At 51.5% G+C, this 22,542-nt stretch overlaps 1 protein-coding gene across 2 annotated transcripts in view; it reads right to left on the bottom strand.

Annotated features, from left to right (window-relative positions):
• SLC1A5 (solute carrier family 1 member 5) overlaps window positions 1-6,267 on the bottom strand; it is a 34,439-nt gene extending 28,172 nt beyond the window's left edge. For both annotated transcript variants that reach the window (XM_073321767.2, XM_073321766.2), the window contains exon 1: window positions 5,549-6,267. In XM_073321767.2, the coding sequence (XP_073177868.1) occupies window positions 5,549-6,105 (557 nt within the window). In that variant the 5' untranslated portion in view covers window positions 6,106-6,267. The remainder of the gene's footprint in view (window positions 1-5,548) is intronic.
• Between the last annotated feature and the right edge of the window lie 16,275 nt (window positions 6,268-22,542).

Genomic DNA, 22,542 nt, shown 5'->3' with positions numbered 1-22,542 from the left:
CAACATCTACTCACCTCCAAATCTGGCAGTAAATTTAGGAGAGAATGCACACAAACCCCATTAAGCATCAGAGACTATCCCTTTCTCTAGGCTGTGTGTGGTTTTCATCTCAGCATTTGTTTTGCCCAGAGGTTTTGGTTTAAGGTAGTCTGCTTTGGCCCAAGTAGAATAGGTACTATCCTGGGCAAGGAGGTAAGTGTCCCTGACAAGTAGCAACTGGGTAAAGCAGAGAGATCATTTGAAATAAGGGTGTGTCTACACAGCCTAGCTATCACCAAATAAGCTATTCTAGAACAGCTGTGTGGACGCTATTCCAGAATAGTTACTCTGCTTTCTTGTCCCTGCAGATGAGGGAGTGGGCACCGAGATCTAGTTTGTACTCTGCACTAGAGAAGGCCTGAAGCAGAAAACCCAGCTGGGCTCTTTAGATTCTCCTTAGCATGTTCATCATCTTTTGGCTTTTTAAAGCCAATGTTGTTTAATCTGGAATCAGCAAGTTTAAGACAGACCACACCACCAATTAGTCATTTTTCTGCTGAACACTTCACTGGAAAGGCTCCAAACGGGGGTGTCTTAGAGGAGACTGGCTAACTAGAGCTAATGATCAGAGTGGCCCCTCTGGCCTGACCAACTGGCCAATATCCAGGGCCCAGCAAGGTCATTTCTATTAGAAAGAGAAATAAAGGAGTCAGTGTTCTTGGTGTTACCTTGTTTATTCAAAAACATCCACAGGGTCATGTTTCCCAGGAGGCAGTTTCTTTGCTCCAAAATTCCTAAGCCTGCCATTCCAGCATGCTCTATGCCCAAGAAGCTTCCTCTGAGGGTCATGCTCACAATTCCTTGACCTGGCTCGCTGCATCCAACACCAACTTCCAGCTCCTTCGTTGGCAACTCAGTCCACTCAGCTTTACTCTGACCTACTATGCATCCTAGTGCTTTGGTGGTAGTCCCCCATTGTCTGCAGCTGTTTTTACTACACAGAGGGGCTTAATTGCTTCCGAGTCTGAGTCTTCATGGACAAAAAGTGCATTTTTACCATGAGCTAAACACCCATGTTATCTATCCTGCTATACAATCCTGGTGGTGACAAGACCCTGTCATTTTACTACAAGGTAAACTAAGTGAGGTCAACCATACGCAAAGGGAAGAGATTGTAATGAGGTAGCTGGGTGAGGTCTGTACAAACAGCTTTCCTGCTGTAAACAAAATAAAGACCTACCCACCCTTTTTTGGGGGGGGGGGGGGGGAGAAGGGGAAAGGATAGTGAAGATGTAGTTCAAGGATTTGTCTATACACAGTTATTCAGGGATAGCTATTGAGCTTTGAATTCACAACATACTTGAATCTGAATTAACTTTTAAATGCAGACATGCTCCAGGAGTACCTGGCAAACCCACAGACTTTAACAAGGGTTGTGATAGTCTTTGGATCCCAGCCACACCTGCTGGCACCCAGGAGCACCTTTCAACGTAATAGCAATAGAGGTTATAATTTTGCCTATTTGAACTTAGACAAAAGGCAATAATACTCATGGGCAATAGGCAGTTAGAGATTTCTCCTCTTTTGTAAGAGACATTTGCCTCCCTGACCCAGACAAAGCCAAGCAACTCAAGCATTGGCTGCCCTTAACTCTCCCTTGAGAAAGGCAAGGAAACAAACCAGTTCACAAAAAAAAAACCACACGCAACAACCCCACCAGGAAGAGAACACTTCGGCTGCTATTTCTTATTTTAGAAAATAGTCTTGCCTATTTTGTATGGGTTAATTAACCCTCTCACCTTTCCACCCTACTATTCTAGTGGTGCTCCCCAAAGACCACTGACTTCTTGTGCTGCCCTTGGGCTAAAGATAAAGCTACACAGGTGCTCCTAGGAGGTAAAGACACCCAAAGAACTATTTTTAGCCTTTTTTCTAGACTTGAGGCAGACAGCTTCATTTTAGCAGTTAACCCTTGACAGTTCAAAGCTCTGCTTTACCATCCCCCAACCCAGCCTCCACATGGCTAGGCTGGAATGCCTGCCCAGAGCAGTGGTTTCAGTCTCAACCCCACCCCATGCAGCACTTCTTTGCCTGGCAGCAGGCTCAACATACAGTCAACATTGCATCAGACAGACAGGGCTCCACCTACAACGAGGGTGACAAGATGTCTCAATTTTATAGGGACACTCCCGATTTTGGGTCTCTTCTTATATAGGCTCCTATTACCTCCCACCCTCATGTCGATTTTTCCACATTTGCTCTCTGGTCACCCTACCTATATCACACTCCCCCCTGCCACTTCCTAAAGACATAGGGTGATCAGATAGCAAGTGTGAAAAATCAGGACAGGGGCAGGGGTAATAGGAGCCTATATAAGAAAAAGCCCCCCAAAATCAGGACTGTCCTTATAAGATCTGGACATCTGGTCACTGTACAAAGACAGGATCAGTAGTGACCCCCCCCACACACCCCCCCCCCCTAATTTGGTCCCTAAAGAAAACAGGGCATCTAATGCAAGCTAGATTTTCATTCCGCTGAAGTGAGGGAGTTTCAGCACAAGACACTGGCTTACATGGAAGCTAACCACTGGCAGAGCACTATGTTGGAACCCTTGGGCAAGAGATGGCTGTTCAGAGCTAGGTTGCTAGCCCCAAGCCACATAAAAAAACCCTAAAGACTGGAATTTGTTTCCTGCACAACTATTCAAATGTCAGTTCTGGTGACTCACTTCAGATGATTCATGCATAAGATGTTGAGATTTTACCAGGAACAGGGGAAATGCTGACAGGCTGTTCCAATGAAAGGAGGAGATTCAGGCTGTTCGGGACACAGCAGCACCTCAGCCAAGAAGTCAACAAGAACAGAGGGCAGTTCGAAGCAGGTGTCCAAAACACAGCTAACGAGTTCTCCGGCCAATAGGCATCACCCTCTTAAGTGTGGGGCTAGGACGCAAGTCATCTATGCAGGGATTTTGGGGGTTAGCTGACAGAAAACTCCTGCAACAAGAAGTTTCTGTTCATCCATCAAAACAGGAACAGGGACACAAACAGGGCATCAGATTTAAGCATGTAAATAGACACAAATGAAGTATGGGAGCTTGCTGCTATTGTGAAACTTGGGTGTCTCTGCAGTGCAGTGATCAAAGATACTGCGCTGGCCAAGACAGACATCAGCTCTCAGACACAGAGCAGCCTGTTGCCACAACAGGCTCTCTCCATCAGCTACAAGCCCAACTCCTTCACCCTCTGTGTCCAAATGCCAGTCCAGGCTAGCAGCTCAACCAATCCCAGCTCCCACCAGGCAGACTCACAATGTCACCAGCACAACGTGGTCCTCAACCCCAGATCACAATTGATGAACACAAAGGCTCTGTGAACGGACTGGTTTGAAATCGGGGTTATCCAGGTTATCCTCCCACAAGTCAGCTCCAGGGGGCATGAAGCTAGTATGAAAGTTGCTATAAGAGGCTGGTCTTTGTGGTTCTAATCCCCTCTCTACCACAGTCTGCATGACTGTGGGCAAGTCACAACACACGTATAATGCCTACCTCACATCCCTGCTCCACCCAGACTGGGATCTAGTTATTTGTATAATTCAGAAACAAAGAACGTTTGATGGTTCAGGAGCTCAGTCAGCTTTGCCTGTGCTGGCTCTGGCCTTGGAGTAGGCTAAGGCTATACTCATTCAGCATCAAGTTACAGGTTCTGTGACAATTCTCTTCCTTATGGGCTGCATGCCACCTCTCTAGTCCCCATCTACCAAGGAGAGACACCAGAATTCAATTGCCAGTCACTGTGACTCAGCAGTTGCCTGGAACAGAGCAGATTCAAGGGGATATTCCATCAAAAATAGACTCCACCTACTAAGCTTTTTGTTAAAAAACCCCTGCACTTTACCCTAGGAGAGAGACTGAGAGATGCCATCAGGTTCCATAACATGATGCGGTCTCCCTCCCTTTCTCAGGGTGGCAGGCTGCTATGTAGCAGTATGCAATCAGATCGGAAATATCTACGGCAAATGGACCATATTTACTGTAAATAGTAAAGCCTGAAAAAAGTAAAACCTCAGTAGAGTGTCAGCATCTGACACTGCCCAGAGGGATCTCTCCCTTTTATACTTTGGGAACACTTGTATAGCTTGACATGCCAACTAAGCATTAATGAATTAACAGCCTAGAGGCCAGGCTGCCTCTGCATGTACACATCACGAGGAAGAGGTGGTCTAACGGACATGTAACATTTATGTCTGACACAGGAAATTAAATGCGTAGGCCCTGTGGGGTCAGAAGTGTTGGACTACCACATTCCTCTGGTCTCCTGTTGGATCTCCCACCATTCTAGACATACTTCAAGCCATGAAGTGCCCATCAGGTCTTTACAAGCTTCCCATAGGATCCTGTTTGCTGGACTCAATTAGCAAAAAGACACTTTCCACAGCAAGCATTTAACATGCCTTCAGCGGGGGGCGGAAAGAGAATGGAGTTGGGAGCCGGACACAGGACTATAAGTCAGTGGATCCAAGTTCCATGCCCAGCTCTGCCATAAACTCACTTGGTGACTTGCCCAAGATACCTACACTGTATCCCGCTTTCCCCAACCGTACTGGGAAAGGAGGCTGGGAGACTAAAGTCATTCTTGGGATCTCTGGATGTGGGGAGTGCTGTGCAGGTGGCAAATCACATTTTCATCCAACATTTCTTGCTTATCTTTCATCCCAGCATGTTACAAACTCTCAACCAACCAGACACTCAAGGGACCCACAGAGCTTTAGTTACCAGTGGACAAGAGTCTGAAGGTAGAACAAGATTAGTAGAAAGCCTTTGAGGTTACTTCAGAGAGGCAGTTTAAGACAGCTGCCTTAGAGCAGATTCTACCATGTATATCTAGGGCAGTACCTAACATGGGGCTTTAATGTGGGGGAAGGGAAGAGGCCAGGACAACACTGCATACAACTCAGGAACCTGTTCAGAAAAGAGTAAGAAGCTAAGTGGATGGACCCAGCCACAGTAGTGATGCCAGGGAGACCAGATATTACACCAAATGGAGACACAACACAGCCAGTACAGAGGGGTCACTACCGGATCACTTTTTATCTCCCCAAACCAGCCATCAACCAGAATAGGATAAAAGGGGATGAGCACGATTCCCCACTCCACCACCTGCAACCAGAGCCCCCAGCTGTCCTATCCAGGCCTTGGAGCAGCCACCATCACGGCGCTAGGAGGGGAGGAAGCCCCCCCAAGTCCACCTGAAGGGCGACCCACGCGAAGGAGAGGGCCTGCAGCCTCCCAGGTACGGAGCTGGAGCCGGGATGGAATCAGCAAGGCCAGCCGGAACTTGGGTCTCCCCTAGATCCGGGTGAGAGACGGGAACGACACGTGTCCGTTTCCCCTTCACTGCCGGATCAAGTCCGGCCTCAGACGCGGGCCTCGACACGCTCCCCAGCCCCCCCACCCCCACCCCCACGCTCCAGAGGATGGGAAACTGCAACCCCGCTTCCCCCGCCATGCATCCGCCCCAGGGGACACGTGGCTCCCCCCCTGGTTTCTGCCCCCTCCCCAGCGCCTCACCTGATGAGATCCAGGAAGGAGTCCGCCACCTCCTTGGCCTCCGGCACGGCTCCGTCCCCCTCGCCCTCTAGGCTGGGCGGCGCGGCCCCCTGGCCGGGCCGGATGATGAAGGCCAGGCTGACCCCGACGGCCGAGGCCAGCAGCGTGGTGAGCAGGAAGAAGAGCATGGCCCAGCCGCCCAGGCGGCCCAGGGCGGCGGGGTCCAGGCTGGCGGCGCCGGAGACCAGGCTGCAGACCACCAGCGGCAGGATGATCATCTTCAGCAGGCGCAGCAGCAGCTCGCCGGGGAAGGAGAAGGCGAGGATCCCGGCGCGGCTCAGCCCGCCCGGCACCTGCCGCACGCCGAGCCCCACCGCCACCCCGGCCAGCACCCCGGCCACGGTCAGCAGCACCAGCAGGTTGGCGCGCAGGCAGCCCCGCACGCGGGCTGCCTTGGACCGGGAGCCCGGCGCGGGGCCGAGAGCGCCGTGGCCGGCGTCCCGCGGGCCGATCTCCCCGTTGGAGGCGCCCTTCTCCCCGGCGCCCTGGAGGCGGACGCGGTCCCTACACGCGGCCATGGCCCCCCACGGAGCGTCGGGTCCCGAGGGGCGGGCGCGTGGAGGAGCCCAGGGACGGCGCGAGCTGCCGGCGTGCGAGAGGAGCGAGGCATGGAGGCCGCGCTTTTGCTGGGCGGCGAGGGGGCGGGGCCCGGGCGGCGATTGGCGGAGGCGGTCTGAGGGTCAGGCGATGAGAGCGGGCGACTGAGAGGCGGGGCGGGGCCAGAGGTTGGCGCGGGGCTGGGCAACGTGAGCGCGGCTCAGTCCGAAGTGAGGGAGGGCGGGGCAAGGAGAAAGGGGAGAATGGGCGGGAAGAAGTTTCCCGCCCAAATGCCGGTTGTCGGGGGGGGGGGGGGGTGAGGGGGGAAGGTCGTTGTTGTCCCTCCCACGTGTATTACCTCAGTAGGAAAGTTGTGTTCCCACACGCACAGCCACCCCGAAGCCTATGTCATCATGATTCCCCATGCGCGGGCGGGTCCCTCACCATGATTCACCCTCCCCGAATTCTCACATCGGACCACACTTGCCACCCAAAGCCCCTCATCCCCCATGTGACGGGGACCCCTCGCTGGTGGCAGCGACCCTGCCTCTGTGCGCTTAGCCCCGGCGCCTCCAGCCCCATCACCGCACCCGCCCACCAGATCCCGCCTCCTCCAGTCCCCTCAGAGGCACCTCCGAGCACATAGCCCCGAACTGAGTCTGCTGCCCTGCCTGTTAGCCAGCGGCTGGACGGTGCCTCCCAACGTCACCGCCCGTCTCTCGGCCACACGCCTGCCCCCACCTAGCCACCCAACAGTTACTCCCAACTGCCTTCTCCCACCCAACAGTGCCTCCCAACGTCACCGCCCGTCTCTCGGCCACACACCTGCCCCCACCTAGCCACCCAACAGTTACTCCCAACTGCCTTCTCCCACCCAACAGTGCCTCCCAACGTCACCGCCCGTCTCTCAGCCACACGCCTGCCCCCACCTAGCCACCCAACAGTTACTCCCAACTGCCTTCTCCCACCCAACAGTGCCTCCCAACGTCACCGCCCGTCTCTCGGCCACACACCTGCCCCCACCTAGCCACCCAACAGTTACTCCCAACTGCCTTCTCCCACGCAACAGTGCCTCCCAACGTCACCGCCCGTCTCTCGGCCACACGCCTGCCCCCACCTAGCCACCCAACAGTTACTCCCAACTGCCTTCTCCCACCCAACAGTGCCTCCCAACGTCACCGCCCGTCTCTCGGCCACACGCCTGCCCCCACCTAGCCACCCAACAGTTACTCCCAACTGCCTTCTCCCACCCAACAGTGCCTCCCAACGTCACCGCCCGTCTCTCGGCCACACGCCTGCCCCCACCTAGCCACCCAACAGTTACTCCCAACTGCCTTCTCCCACCCAACAGTGCCTCCCAACGTCACCGCCTGTCTCTCGGCCACACACCTGCCCCCACCTAGCCACCCAACAGTTACTCCCAACTGCCTTCTCCCACCCAACAGTGCCTCCCAACGTCACCGCCCGTCTCTCGGCCACACACCTGCCCCCACCTAGCCACCCAACAGTTACTCCCAACTGCCTTCTCCCACCCAACAGTGCCTCCCAACGTCACCGCCCGTCTCTCGGCCACACACCTGCCCCCACCTAGCCACCCAACAGTTACTCCCAACTGCCTTCTCCCACCCAACAGTGCCTCCCAACGTCACCGCCCGTCTCTCGGCCACACGCCTGCCCCCACCTAGCCACCCAACAGTTACTCCCAACTGCCTTCTCCCACCCAACAGTGCCTCCCAACGTCACCGCCCGTCTCTCGGCCACACACCTGCCCCCACCTAGCCACCCAACAGTTACTCCCAACTGCCTTCTCCCACCCAACAGTGCCTCCCAACGTCACCGCCCGTCTCTCGGCCACACACCTGCCCCCACCTAGCCACCCAACAGTTACTCCCAACTGCCTTCTCCCACCCAACAGTGCCTCCCAACGTCACCGCCCGTCTCTCGGCCACACACCTGCCCCCACCTAGCCACCCAACAGTTACTCCCAACTGCCTTCTCCCACCCAACAGTGCCTCCCAACGTCACCGCCCGTCTCTCGGCCACACACCTGCCCCCACCTAGCCACCCAACAGTTACTCCCAACTGCCTTCTCCCACCCAACAGTGCCTCCCAACGTCACCGCCCGTCTCTCGGCCACACACCTGCCCCCACCTAGCCACCCAACAGTTACTCCCAACTGCCTTCTCCCACCCAACAGTGCCTCCCAACGTCACCGCCCGTCTCTCGGCCACACACCTGCCCCCACCTAGCCACCCAACAGTTACTCCCAACTGCCTTCTCCCACGCAACAGTGCCTCCCAACGTCACCGCCTGTCTCTCGGCCACACACCTGCCCCCACCTAGCCACCCAACAGTTACTCCCAACTGCCTTCTCCCACCCAACAGTGCCTCCCAACGTCACCGCCCGTCTCTCGGCCACACACCTGCCCGCACCTAGCCACCCAACAGTTACTCCCAACTGCCTTCTCCCACCCAACAGTGCCTCCCAACTGTCACCACCCGTCTCTCGGCCACACACCTGCCCCCACTTAGCCACCCAACAGTTACTCCCAACTGCCTTCTCCCACCCAACAGTGCCTCCCAACGTCACCGCCCGTCTCTCGGCCACACACCTGCCCGCACCTAGCCACCCAACAGTTACTCCCAACTGCCTTCTCCCACCCAACAGTGCCTCCCAACTGTCACCGCCTGTCTCTGAGCCACACGCCTGCCCCCAGCTAGCCACCCAACAGTTACTCCCAACTGCCTTCTCCCACCCAACAGTGCCTCCCAACTGTCACCGCCTGTCTCTCAGCCACACACCTGCCCCCACCTAGCCACCCAACAGTTACTCCCAACTGCCTTCTCCCACCCAACAGTGCCTCCCAACGTCACCGCCCGTCTCTCAGCCACACACCTGCCAACACCCAGTCACCCAGCGATTACTCCCAACTGCCGTCTCCCACCCAACAGTGCCTCCCAACTGCCACCATCCAGCCACCCAACAGTTACTCCCAACTGCCCCCTCCCCCCGATGGTGCCTCCCAACTGTCAGCGCCTGTCTCTCAGCCACCCAAGTTACTCCCACTAGCCACCCAACAGTTACTCCCACCAACCACACAACAGTTACTCCCAGCTGCCATCTTCCTTCTCCCATCCACCAAACTGCCACCTCTCTGCCACCCAGCAGTTCCTCCCAGATGCATTCTCTCAGCCTCCAGCTCCTACTCAGTTGTTACCCGCAAACGCCACTTTCCAACTCCCATACCCCACTTCCCAGCCCTCGGGCCGGGGGGCATTCAGATTAACTCTCAGTCTCTCCTGCGGCTCCGGAGCATCACCCTAAGCACCAGGCGTGGTGCATGACTAGCAGTATCTCTGAGAAGGACATATGGTTGCCACCTCTGAGGGCACCCAGGATAATCCTGAGCCCTTAAAACTGGACAGGTGGCAGTGTGTGCTATGCAACATTACAGATTCCTCAGGACAGCTACCTCAACAAAGGGACAATCCTGGGAAAACCTGAGCAGGTGGCAACCCTAGGCTACAAGCCTAACACCCTGGTTACTCAGTGAGGGAGGGATAGGAAGAGGGCACTGTGGAGGGAGAGGACGGACAGACAGTGGGCTGGGAGAGAAGGAACAGCTATAAGCATGAAGATAAGGAGAAGCAATGGAAAAAAAAGAAGAGAAGAGAGAAGAGGATAGAGAGGATACCTCATGGCTATGAACAATGAGCGCCTTGATGGACCCAACCCAGACCTGCCACCCGGCCTCAGGTAGGAGAACTGACAGTAAGAGGCAGAAGTGAAGGAGAATGGGAAACGTGTGAGCAATATTTTGAGACATTCTTTTTCTGGGTAAGACCCATCACTCCTCTTCCTATTCCCTGCATCAACTAGACTTTTAGGGCCAGACCCTCAGCTGATGTAAATTGGCATAGTTCCACTGAAGTCAATAGAGCAACACCAATATACAACAGCTGAGGATCTGGCCTATTATTCACAACTTCAGCAAATTCTACATCTTCCCCTCTGTCAGAGTTCCTGGGCTAACTGCTAACTGGGGTAGCGTCGGTGGCCGGGAGCCCTGGGGCTCTGGTAGAGATTTAAAGGGCCCGGGGCTCTGTCAACTGCTACCGCAGCGGAGCCCTGGGCCCTTTAAATCACTGCCGGAGCCCTGGAGTAGTAGCGGCGGATGGGAGTCCCAGGCTCCAGCTGCAATTTAAAGTGCCCGGGGATTTAAAGGTGCCATGTCTTCCGGTTGAGGACCCACCCCTTCCGGTTGAGGCCCCACCCCCTGCTCAGGACTTTCAGCGTCCTTTAAGTTACTTTCACCCCTGCCCCTTAGTCATCTTTTTTCCAAGCTGAAAAGTCCCGGTCTTATTAATATCTCCTCCTATGGAAGCCATTCCACACCCCTAATAATTTTTGTTGCCCTTTTCTGTACCTTGTCCTTCATTTTCAGTTTTAACCATATTTCTCTGAAAAATTCCTGGGGTCAGGAAAATCCAGTACTGTATTTGGATTTTACCAAGTCTGACCTGATTTTTTCCAGTCCTGGAACTCCCCAGACCCAGCTCCCTGCTCACAGTCCCCACTGGACGGCACAGCATACTTGCACAGAGGAGATTTACTGCCCCTCCTGACCCCGGCCCTTCAGCACGGCACTGTCCACTTCCCCTGTGTGATGCTGTATGGATTCTGGGGGACACTTGAGGGTATTATGAATATTAATATTGTAAAATTGCAATGAGTTATGCCAGATATGCCATGTAAAATATCTGCAAAAATATTATAATTTGTCAGATATGATAATCTCATCTATGTATTTGTATCACCTTTGTATTTTGGGTTATAGATATGAATGTATGTCTGTATTTCAAATTTAGGCTATGCTTCTGGTGACACTCCCAGACAGCTCTGCCTTGCCTGCTTGATGGCCCATTAAGGACCATCAGCTATACTACTGACTCATTGAAAAAAGGCAGATACACTTTTTGGGCTTGTCTATGCTGGCACTTTACAGCGCTGCAACTTTCTTGCTCAGGGTGTGAAAAAACACACCCCGAGCGCTGCAAGTTTCAGCACTGTAAAGTGCCAGTGTAGACAGTGCACCAGCGTGGCTCCCAGCACTGGTAGCTATTCCCTTCATGGGGGTGTTTTTTTTATAGCGCTGAAACCTGCCACTATAAAAGGCAGCTGCATCTTCTCCATTTTGTCTTCAATCCTGCTTCTTACCTCTGGAGGAACTTTGCTACAAACTGAAGCTCTGAACAAGGACTGAATGACCCATCCAAACTGTGGATGTGTTCCAGGGGGACTTTCAAGCCAGCAAACTCAACAATACTGCTAGGAATATAATATATGGACTTTGAAGTCTTTGTTCTACCATTTAACATCTCTCTTCTTGTTCTTTCTTTTTTCCTTATAATAAACCCTTAGTTTTAGACACTAAAGGGTTGGCCGGGAGTGTGGTATTTTGGTATTAAGATCCAACCTATACTGACCTGGTAACGTGGCTGACCCTTTGGGATCAGAAGAACATTTTGTATATGTGAGCAGAGTTTTTCAAATAACTTCTTACTGTACTGGACCAAGGTGCTGATTAGGAGCCAGAGAACTGGAAGGCAATAAAGGGGGCTGTGTGAGTTCTTTTTTTGCTTCTTGATAACCATTGTGGGGAATCAGAAGCATAGTTTGTGACTGGTTGAGGAGAATAACTTCAGTGTTATTCCCAGGTCTGGTGGGTATCTGTTCTCCCTTTTGTATCCTGCCCTGACCTTGGCATTTCCAGCAAGAGCTGCCCCAGGTACCATGGGTCACACCCTGTAGTGGCAGGTTTCAGAGTGGTAGCCGTGTTAGTCTGTATCAGCAAAAAAACCAAAGAGACTAACAAATTTATTTGGGCATAAGCTTTCGTGGGCTAAAATCCACTTCATCAGATGCAGAGTGGAAAATATAGAGGCAGGTATAAATACACAGCACATGAAAAGATGGGAGTTGCCTTACCAAGTGAGGGGTCAGTGCTAATGAGACAATTCAATTAAGGTGCAAGTGGGCTATTCTCAACAGTTGACAAGAAGGGGTGAATACCAAGGGAGGAAATATCACTTCTGTAGTGCTAATGAGGCCAATGTAATCAAGGTGGCCCATTTCAAACAGTTGACAAGAAGGTGTATCAGCAGAGGGAAATTAGTTTTTGTAGTGATACATCCACTCCCAGTCTTTATTCAGGCCTAATTTGATGGTGTCCAGTTTGCAAATTAATTCCAGTTCTGTTTCTCATTCGAATATGTTTTTGAAGTTTTTTTGTTGAAGAATTACCACTTTTAAGTCTGTTATTGCGTGTCCAGAGAGATTGAAGTGTTCTCCTACTGGTTTTTGAATGTTATAATTCTTGATATCTGATTTGTATCCATTTATTCTTTTGCGTAGAGACTGTCCGGTTTGGCCAATGTACATGGCAGAGGGGCATTGCTGGCCCATGATGGCATATATCACCTTGGTAGATGTGCAGGTGAACGAGCCCCTGATGATGTGGCTGTTGTGATGATGGTGTCCCTTGAATAGATATGCGGACAGAGTTGGCAATGGGGTCCGTTGCAGGGATTGGTTCCTGGGTTAGTGTTTTTGTTGTGTGGTGTGTGTAGTTGCTGGTGAGTATTTGCTTCAGGTTTGGGGCTGTCTGTAAGTGAGGACTGGCCTGTCTCCCAAGGTCTCTGAGAGTGATGAATCGTCCATCAGGTTGGGTTGTAGATCCTTGATGATGCACTGGAGTGGGAGAGCGAGACAAACAGGGACCCGGGTCCTGGCAACCAAGACCACTGGACTGTTGCAGAGATAGGCGCACAGGAAAAGGTGGGCTACACCCCGTGAGTACTGATCCTCAGAACTGGGCCCTTCAGCATGGCCTGGTTTGTTTCCCCTTCCTGACCCAGGCCCTCCAGCATGACCCCATCTGCTTCCTTTGCTACATCATGGGTACTGGACACCCCTCCTTCCCTCTCCCTTGCGCTTCATTTTTGGATTTTACTGATTTTCATCCTTTTTTAAATTTTGGAATAAACAATAAGAAATTCCCAGGAAACTTTAAACAAAATAAAAACTGAAAACTAAAATCCTTATCCCATTAACCCAATATACTTATACAGACTTTCTCAATGACAAGGTCACATACAGCATGAATACAGCTGAAGCCTCAGGCTGTCACACAGTGTGCTGGTTGAGTTGTGTGCATGGTTCAGAAGAACAGCGGCAGTTGAGCCAAGTAATCCCCCAGCAGTGCAGTCTCCCTTGTATGACCAATTAAATTGTTGCATGCAAATTATCTGTAGAATAAGGGTAGTGATTGGTTGAGTTACCTCTGCTATGACAAAGGTCTGGGACTCTTGGGGTGGCATATACCTTGCTGTTGCCTGGGTGCAATTCTTAAAGTCAAAATGGCCAAGAATTTAAAAATTGGATGGCAACAGACCGTGAATCCCCGGGACGATTGAACCTGGTGATTCTAAACAAAAAGAGCTCTCACTCATGCTTGAAGCTGTTTCCATCGCGTCACACTGACAGCAGACACGCTAGGCTTCAGAGTGACAATCCTGGAATTGTATTATATAGATTACGTGGCAGCTCCATGTCTGCCACACCCTCTTTATCCCTTTCCCTCATTTCATTCTGAGTGAGCTAAAAAGGCAAATGCCTCCCTATTGCTTCTTACTAGGGCTTTGCTGTTGTCCCCATTAGGGCATAAGCAGCGTCTCCCCATCCTCACACATGCATGTTTTTATTTACATTATTTCAACAGCTATACTTAAAGCTCCTATACTTCCAAAATTGCCTGTACTGACTAACTTGGAATGTTGTGGTTGGGCTAGGGCAGAGCAGTACATTTTTCACACACTGTCCCTTTCCCTCGACTCTCTTAATCTTCATGCACAAATTGCCCTATCCTTTCCACACACACCTGGAAATGCAGGCATGTATTGTCTTGCTGCCTTCTATCCAAGCCCAAACTGGAAATTCAGAGCTGCCACCTCCAGACACAGTTTCGTTAATTGTGGAACCGACACACATTCCCATTATATTTGACCATCAGCACTAGAAAGTTCACCTTGCCAGAGGTTATTTGAGTTTTCACAAGAACTACGATGAGTTGGTAGGGCCATGGAACAGCCTGTGCATCCTAGTCCAACTCCAGAGTCTAGTCCAGGGGAGGGCAAACTACAGCAAGCGGGCCGGATCCGGCCTGTCAAGGCTTTCAGTCCGGCCCACAGGATTGCCAGCCTCGTGGCGCAGCTAGGGTGACCAAATTAAATGGAGAAAATATCGGGACACATGGGGGAAGCACAAAAAAAAAAAAAAAGCAGCCAGAGTTGCCGAAGCAAAAAAACCCAAAACACCAGAGCAGCCAAAGCCGCAATATCAGGACAAATGACGTCCCGAACGTGCATTGGTCGGGACACGGGACAAAGACCTAAAAATCGGGACAGTCCCGATTTTATCAGGACGTCTGGTCACCCTAGGCGCAGCAGGGCTAAGGCAGGCTCCCTGCCTGCACTAGCTCTACGCCGCTCCCTGAAGCTGCCAGCACCACATCCCTGTGGCACCTGGGGATGGGGTGGAGGCAGAGGGCTCTGTGCGCTGCCCTCGCCTGCAGGCACCACCATCCCCAGCTCCCATTGGCCGGGAACAGGGAACTGCGGCCAATGGGAGCTTCAGGGGTGGTGCCCACAGGCGAGGGCAGCATGCAGCGGAGCCACCTGCCCCACCCCATCCCCAGAAGCCACTGCTGGACATGCTGGCCACTTCTGGGAGCAGTGCGGGGTCAGGGCACACAGGAAGCCTTAGCCCCGCTGTGGGCCGCTGCCACCCTGGAGTCACTCGAGGTAAGTGGCGCTGGTCTGTACCCTGAACCCCTCCTGCACCCCGCACCCTAACCCCCTGCCCTGGGAAACATATATACCACCCAGGGTGTCTGGGTAGGCAACAACTTCTCCACTTACAAGCATTGTGTCTAGGGGTTTAAAACAAGGAACTGTATGGGAGTGAGGAAGGGACACAATAATAAACTTGGGAAAGGCAGCAATTAATAAATTAACAAATTCTCTGAGGTAAGACTCCCAACTGCCCAGTGTGTTTTAACAATAATCTCAACCTCTGCCCTCCTCATGCAGTTATGAGCTGCTAATGGGTACTAGCATCTTCCCTCCTCCCACTTGCAGTTTGCTGTTCTGGGTTGGTGTATTGCAAGGATTCTGGCAGGTCAGTGCTGCTCTATCACCTGACCTATCCAAAATTATTTCAGCTTTGATTGCTGGGTAGAAAGGCCTGCATCTGAGTCTCTTTCCCTAAGGTAAGCTGCAGCACTCTGCAAGTCATTTCAGTTCTTCACCATCCCTCACCTCAAAGCCATCTCTGCTCTGGGTTGTCTGGTGCCTCCAAACTCTCTTAATTTAGCTCTTTGAAGAAGAATCAGTTGCGTCTCGGAGCCTTGACTAAGTCTTTACCACCAAAGAGACAATTGTAGCAGAAGATAAAAACCTCTTCTCAGCCTTGCCCAAGCTCCCATATGCCCCTATGCATAACTACAGCTTACTCTCTAGGGCTTCAGGGCTTACAAAACTGTATTGGCACTGTGTGTTATAATTCTTCCCAAAGTGTAAAAAGACCAAAACATCAGGTCTGTCGGAGGTGGATACAGTGCTTTAAGCACTCATTAAGACTGTTTTTCCTTCTGCCTGCAGACTCCAGCAGCCCTCCTCAAACCAATGCAAGGAACCCCCTGTCCTCTCCCCACTGCATTAGTACAGATTGCGATTGGCATTTTTTATATTTAAAAGGTTCTTCAAGGGAGTGGGAGAAGGAAAACACCCCACACAATATCATAATATTCGCCTGTGAGAAGAAATTATTTTTCCATTTTAGGCACCAGACAATTTAACTCAGTTTTCCTCAGGAAAGGTGATGCAAGACATGAAGAGCTACAGAGGCCCTAAATTGGTTCTGGGGATGACTAACACACTGTAAAGTCTTTCACCGCTAGCTTAAGGGTTCAAATCCAACCACAAGCCCTTTTGAAATGGATAATTTGAAAAAACAAACCTTTCATCACTGGTTTTTAGTATATTTTGAATGCATTCCCCTAATCCACAGCCTCCAGCCATCAACATAAGAACAGCCATACTGGGTCAGAACAATGGCCCATCTAGCCCAGTATCCTGTCTTCCAGTGGCCAATGCCAGGTGCTTCAGAGGGAATGAACAGAACAGGTAATCATCAAGTGATCCATCCCCCATTGCCCATTCCCAGATTCTGGCAAACTGAGGCTAGAAACACAAACCTTTTTTAAATAAACCTGTTGGTTTTGTAATGTAGAGGAGCAAGGCAGATGGGTTATTAGCCCCAATGAAGAGCAAATGATGGTGAGTTTTGTCTGGTTTTGACTAGGAGTCAGGACATCTGGGGCCAGATTCTTGGTTATTCCGTCCCTGCATTTGAGGGGGGGGAAAGCCACTTTTATGCTCCTCGTATTCTGGAGCTATGGCGAGCCGGGCTGGCCTCAGGGCTGCTCTAACTAAGCCCTGGTCTACACTAGGACTTTAGGTCGAATTTAGCAGCATTAAATCGATGTAAACCTGCACCCGTCCACACAATGAAGCCCTTTATTTCGACTTAAAGGGCTCTTAAAATCGATTTCCTTACTCCACCCCTGACAAGTGGATTAGCGCTTAAGTCGACCTTGCCGGCTTGAATTTGGGGTACTGTGGACACAATTTGATGGTATTGGCCTCCGGGAGCTATCCCAGAGTGCTCCATTGTGACCGCTCTGGACAGCACTCTCAACTCAGATGCACTGGCCAGGTAGACAGGAAAAAAAACGCGAACTTTTGAATCTCATTTCCTGTTTGGCCAGCGTGGCACGCTGCAGGTGACCATGCAGAGCTCATCAGCACAGGTGACCATGATGGAGTCCCAGAATCGCAAAAGAGCTCCAGCATGGACCGAACGGGAGGTACGGGATCTGATCGCTGTTTGGGGAGAGGAATCCATGCTATCAGAACTCCGTTCCAGTTTTTGAAATGCCAAAACCTTTGTCAAAATCTCCCAGGGCATGAAGGACAGAGGCCATAACAGGGACCCGAAGCAGTGCCGCGTGAAACTGAAAGAGCTGAGGCAAGCCTACCAGAAAGCCAGAGAGGCGAACGGCCGCTCCGGGTCAGAGCCCCAAACATGCTGCTTCTATGATGAGCTGCATGCCATTTTAGGGGGTTCAGACACCACTACCCCAGCCATGTTGTTTGACTCCTTCAATGGAGATGGAGGCAATACGGAAGCAGGTTTTGGGGACGAAGAAGATGAGGAGGAGGAGGAGGTTGTAGATAGTTCACAGCAAGCAAGTGAAGAAACCGGTTTTCCCGACAGCCAGGAACTGTTTCTCACCCTGGACCTGGAGCCAGTACCCCCCCGAACCCACCCAAGGCTGCCTCCTGGACCCAGCAGGTGGAGAAGGGACCTCTGGTGAGTGTACCTTTTAAAATACTATACATGGTTTACAAGCAAGCATGTGAAAGGATTACTTTGCCCTGGCATTCGCGGTTCTCCTAGATGTACTCCTAAAGCCTTTGCAAAAGGTTTCTGGGGAGGGCAGCCTTACTGCGTCCTTCATGGTAGGACACTTTACCACTCCAGGCCAGTAACACGTACTCGGGAATCATTGTAGAACAAAGCATTGCAGTGTATGTTTGCTGGCATTCAAACAACATCCGTTCTTTATCTCTCTGTGTTATCCTCAGGAGAGTGAGATATAATTCATGGTCACCTGGTTGAAATAGAGTGCTTTTCTTCAGGGGACACTCAGAGGAGCCCATTCCTGCTGGGCTGTTTGCCTGTGGCTAAACAGAAATGTTCCCCACTGTTAGCCACAGGGAGGGGGAAGGTTGAGGGGGTAGCCACGCGGTGGGGGGAGGCAAAATGCGACCTTGTAACGAAAGCACATGTACTATGTATGTAATGTTAACAGCAAGGATTACCCTGAAAGAGTGTAGCCACTGTTTTATAAAATGTGTCTTTTTAAATACCGCTGTCCCTTTTTTTTTTCTCCACCAGCTGCATGTGTTTCAATGATCACAGGATCTTCTCCTTCCCAGAGGCTAGTGAAGCTTAGAAAGAAAAAAAAATGCACTCGCGATGAAATGTTCTCCAAGCTCATCCTGTCCTCCCACACTGACAGAGCACAGACGAATGCGTGGAGGCAAATAATGTCAGAGTGCAGGAAAGCACAAAATGACCGGGAGGAGAGGTGGCGGGCTGAAGAGAGTAAGTGGCGGGCTGAAGAGAGGGCTGAAGCTCAAATGTGGCGGCAGCGTGATGAGAGGAGGCAGGATTCAATGCTGAGGCTGCTGGAGGACCAAACCAGTATGCTCCAGTGTATGGTTGAGCTGCAGCAAAGGCAGCTGGAGCACAGACTGCCACTGCAGCCCCTCTGTAACCAACCGCCCTCCTCCCCAAGTTCCATAGCCTCCACACCCAGACGCCCAAGAACGTGGTGGGGGGCCTCCAGCCAACCAGCCACTCCACCACAGAAAATTGCCCCAAAAAAAGAAGGCTGCCATTCAATAAATTTTAAAGTTGTAAACTTTTAAAGTGCTGTGCTTAAAGTGCTGTGTGGCATTTTTCTTCCCTCCTCCACCACCCCTCCTGGGCTACCTTGGTAGTCATCCCCCTATTTGTGTGATGAATGAATAAAGAATGCATGAATGTGAAGCAACAATGACTTTATTGCCTCTGCAAGCGGTGATTGAAGGGAGGAGGGGCGGGTGGTTAGCTTACAGGGAAGTAGAGTGAACCAAGGGGCGGGGGGTTTCATCAAGGAGAAACAAACAGAACTTTCACAGCGTAGCCTGGCCAGTCATGAAACTGGTTTTCAAAGCTTCTCTGATGTGTACCGCGCCCTCCTGTGCTCTTCTAACCGCCCCGGTGTCTGGCTGCGCGTAACCAGCAGCCAGGCGATTTGCCTCAACCTCCCACCCCGCCATAAACGTCTCCCCCTTACTCTCACAGATATTGTGGAGCACACAGCAAGCAGTAATAACAGTTGGAATATTGGTTTCGCTGAGGTCTAAGCGAGTCAGTAAACTGCGCCAGCGCGCCTTTAAACATCCAAATGCACATTCTACCAACATTCTGCACTTGCTCAGCCTGCAGTTGAACAGCTCCTGACTACTGTCCAGGCTGCCTGTGTACGGCTTCATGAGCCATGGCATTAAGGGGTAGGCTGGGTCCCTAAGGATACATATAGGCATTTCAACATCCCCAACAGTTATTTTCTGGTCTGGGAAGAAAGTCCCTTCCTGCAGCTTTTGAAACAGACCAGAGTTCCTGAAGATGCGAGCGTCATGCACCTTTCCCGACCATCCCACGTTGATGTTGGTGAAACGTCCCTTGTGATCCACCAGAGCTTGCAGCACTATCGAAAAGTACCCCTTGCGGTTTATGTACTCGGCGGCTTGATGCTCCGGTGCCAAGATAGGGATATGGGTTCTGTCTATGGCCCCACCACAGTTAGGGAATCCCATTGCAGCAAAGCCATCCACTATGACCTGCACATTTTCCAGGGTCACTACCCTTGATATCAGCAGATCTTTGATTGCGTGGGCTACTTGCATCACAGCAGCCCCCACAGTAGATTTGCCCACTCCAAATTGATTCCCAACTGACCGGTAGCTGTCTGGCGTTGCAAGCTTCCACAGGGCTATCGCCACTCATTTCTCAACTGTGAGGGCTGCTCTCATCTTGGTATTCATGCGCCTCAGGGCAGGGGAAAGCAAGTCACAAAGTTCCATGAAAGTGCCCTTCCGCATGCGAAAGTTTTGCAGCCACTGGGAATCGTCCCAGACCTGCAATACTATGCGGTCCCACCAGTCTGTGCTTGTTTCCCGAGCCCAGAATTGGCATTCCACAGCATGAACCTGCCCCATTAGCACCATGATGCATGCATTGGCAGGGTCCATGCTTTCAGAGAAATCTGTGTCTATGTCCTGATCACTCACGTGACCGCGCTGACATCGCCTCCTCGCCCGGTATCGCTTTGCCAGGTTCCGGTGCTGCATATACTGCTGGATAATGCGTGTGGTGTTTAATGTGCTCCTAATTGCCAAAGTGAGCTGAGCGGCCTCCATGCTTGCCTTGGTATGGCGTCCGCACAGAAAAAAGGCGCGGAACGATTGTCTGCCGTTGCTCTGACAAAGGGAGGGGCGACTGACGACACGGCTTACAGGGTTGGCTTCAGGGAGCTAAAATCAACAAAGGGGGTGTCTTTACATCAAGAAGTATTTCAGGCAGGACTTCACGGAGGGTTCCAATAAGAAATGGTGCACCTAAGTTATTGTTCTTATTGGAACGAGGAGGTTAGCCTGGCCTCTGATTGATACATGGCTAGATTTACCTCGCTGCACCTTCTCTGTGAGTGACTGCAGTGTGACCTAGAGGAATGAGTCCCCTAGACAGGGGAGTGGGGGAAGCAAATGAGTACAAAACAAATCTGGTCTATTTCTTGTTTTGATCCACTCCATCTATCTTTTACATCTTTGGCTGGCAGCAGACGGTGCAGAAGGACTGCATGCCATCCACATCTCATGGCTGCTCGGCAGAAGATGGTACAATACGACTGCTAGCAATCCTCATCTCTTGCCTGCCTGGCAGAAGATGGTACAGTACGACTGCTAGCAATCCGTATCGCCTGCCTGCTCACCATAAGACGGTTCAATAGGACAGACTGCAGGACTAAAGAGAATGACTGGTCAAGTCACTCCAAATTTAGTCCCTGCGCCCATGTCTGTCCAGGCGCTCCCAGCCGACGTGGCCAGGAGCACCTCGGACATGACGATGATGGCTACCAGTCATACTGTACCGTCTGCTGCCACAAGGCAAGGGGTTGCTGCTACTGTGTAGCAAAGCCGTACCGCGTCTGCCAGCACCCAGGAGACATAGGGTGACGGTTACCTGAGCGGGCTCCATGCTTGCCGAGGTATGGCGTCTGCACAGGTAACTCAGGAAAAAAGGCGCGAAACGATTGCTGCTGCTTTCACGGAGGGAGGGAGGGAGGGAAGGAGGGAACGGGGGCCTGACAATATGTACCCAGAACCACCCGCGACAATGTTTTAGCCCCATCAGGCATTGGGATCTCAACCCAGAATTCCAATGGGCAGCGGAGACTGCGGGAATTGTGGGATAGCTACCCACAGTGCAACACTCCGGAAGTCGACTCTAGCCTCGGTACTGTGGAAGCGCTCCGCCGAGTTAATGCACTTAATGCACTTAGAGCATTTTCTGTGGGGACACACACACTCAAATATATGAAACCGATTTCTAAAAAACCGACTTCTATAAATTCAACCTTATTCCGTAGTGTAGACATACCCTGTGGCCTCCTATGGGCGCATCAAAGAATAGCCACAGTGCACTATACTCCACCAAAGCCCCTCTTCTGCCCTATATGGGCCCTGGGAAGCAGAGAATAGCCATAGCAATATGCTCTGACTCTGCTCTCAATCTACCTCTTGCAGACCTTGGGAGCACACAATAGGAACAGCACAGTCTGCTCCACCCCGACCTATGAGATCTGGGGAGCAGAGAATAGCCACAGTACAGTGTGCTCTGGCCACACACCCCAAACCATCTACACCTGGGGCTGGGAGCAGGGTCAAGGCAGATCCCTTATGCCAGCTGTATACCAGCCAGTGGGCTGTTTGTGCCCAATTTAAGGCCAGAGCAGGGTAAAAGGGCCTTAGAGTAAGCAAGAATCCATTCCTGGCTCTACCACTGATTCACTGTGTGACTCCGACAACTCAGTTCCTCCATGTCTCCCATGGTAAAATGGGGGCACTATCAGACTGGGTAGGTTGTGAGGCTTAACTCACTTGTGTATGTAAAGGTCTCAGAAATCCTCAAATGGAAGACACCAGAGAAAGGGGAAGTGCTTTATTTTATTAAATGATTCATGACATCACTGGAGTCACAGGTCGTGCTCATTGTAAAGACAGAATCACAACTCAGTCAGGATTAGACTGTGGAACTCACTGCCACAGGAAGAACTTAAGGCCAAGAGTTCAGCAAGATTCAAATACAGATTGGACATTTAAGTGGATATCAACAACATCCAGAGTTATCATAATTAATTATAACAAAAACATTGGAAGGGGTATAAACCTCATGTTTCAGGGCTTAAGACAATCTCTAAGTATTAGGTACAGAATGAGACCTAATATCGGGGCCAGAATACTACAAATCTGCTACTGTGGGGATCTTCCACCTTCCTTTGTAGCATGATTGGATTTGACACAGGAGTAGCTGAGTGACATTCAAGGGGCTGTGCTATACAGGAAGCCAGAGTACATGGTCTATTAGTCCCTTATAGCCTTAAACTCCATGAATCTGACACTGG

Source organism: Lepidochelys kempii, chromosome 23 (assembly GCF_965140285.1).
Source record: "Lepidochelys kempii isolate rLepKem1 chromosome 23, rLepKem1.hap1, whole genome shotgun sequence".
In the NCBI taxonomy this organism is placed as follows: domain Eukaryota; kingdom Metazoa; phylum Chordata; order Testudines; family Cheloniidae; genus Lepidochelys; species Lepidochelys kempii.
Note: the sequence above shows the minus strand (reverse complement) of the source record. Positions and strands in the feature narration are given on the sequence as shown.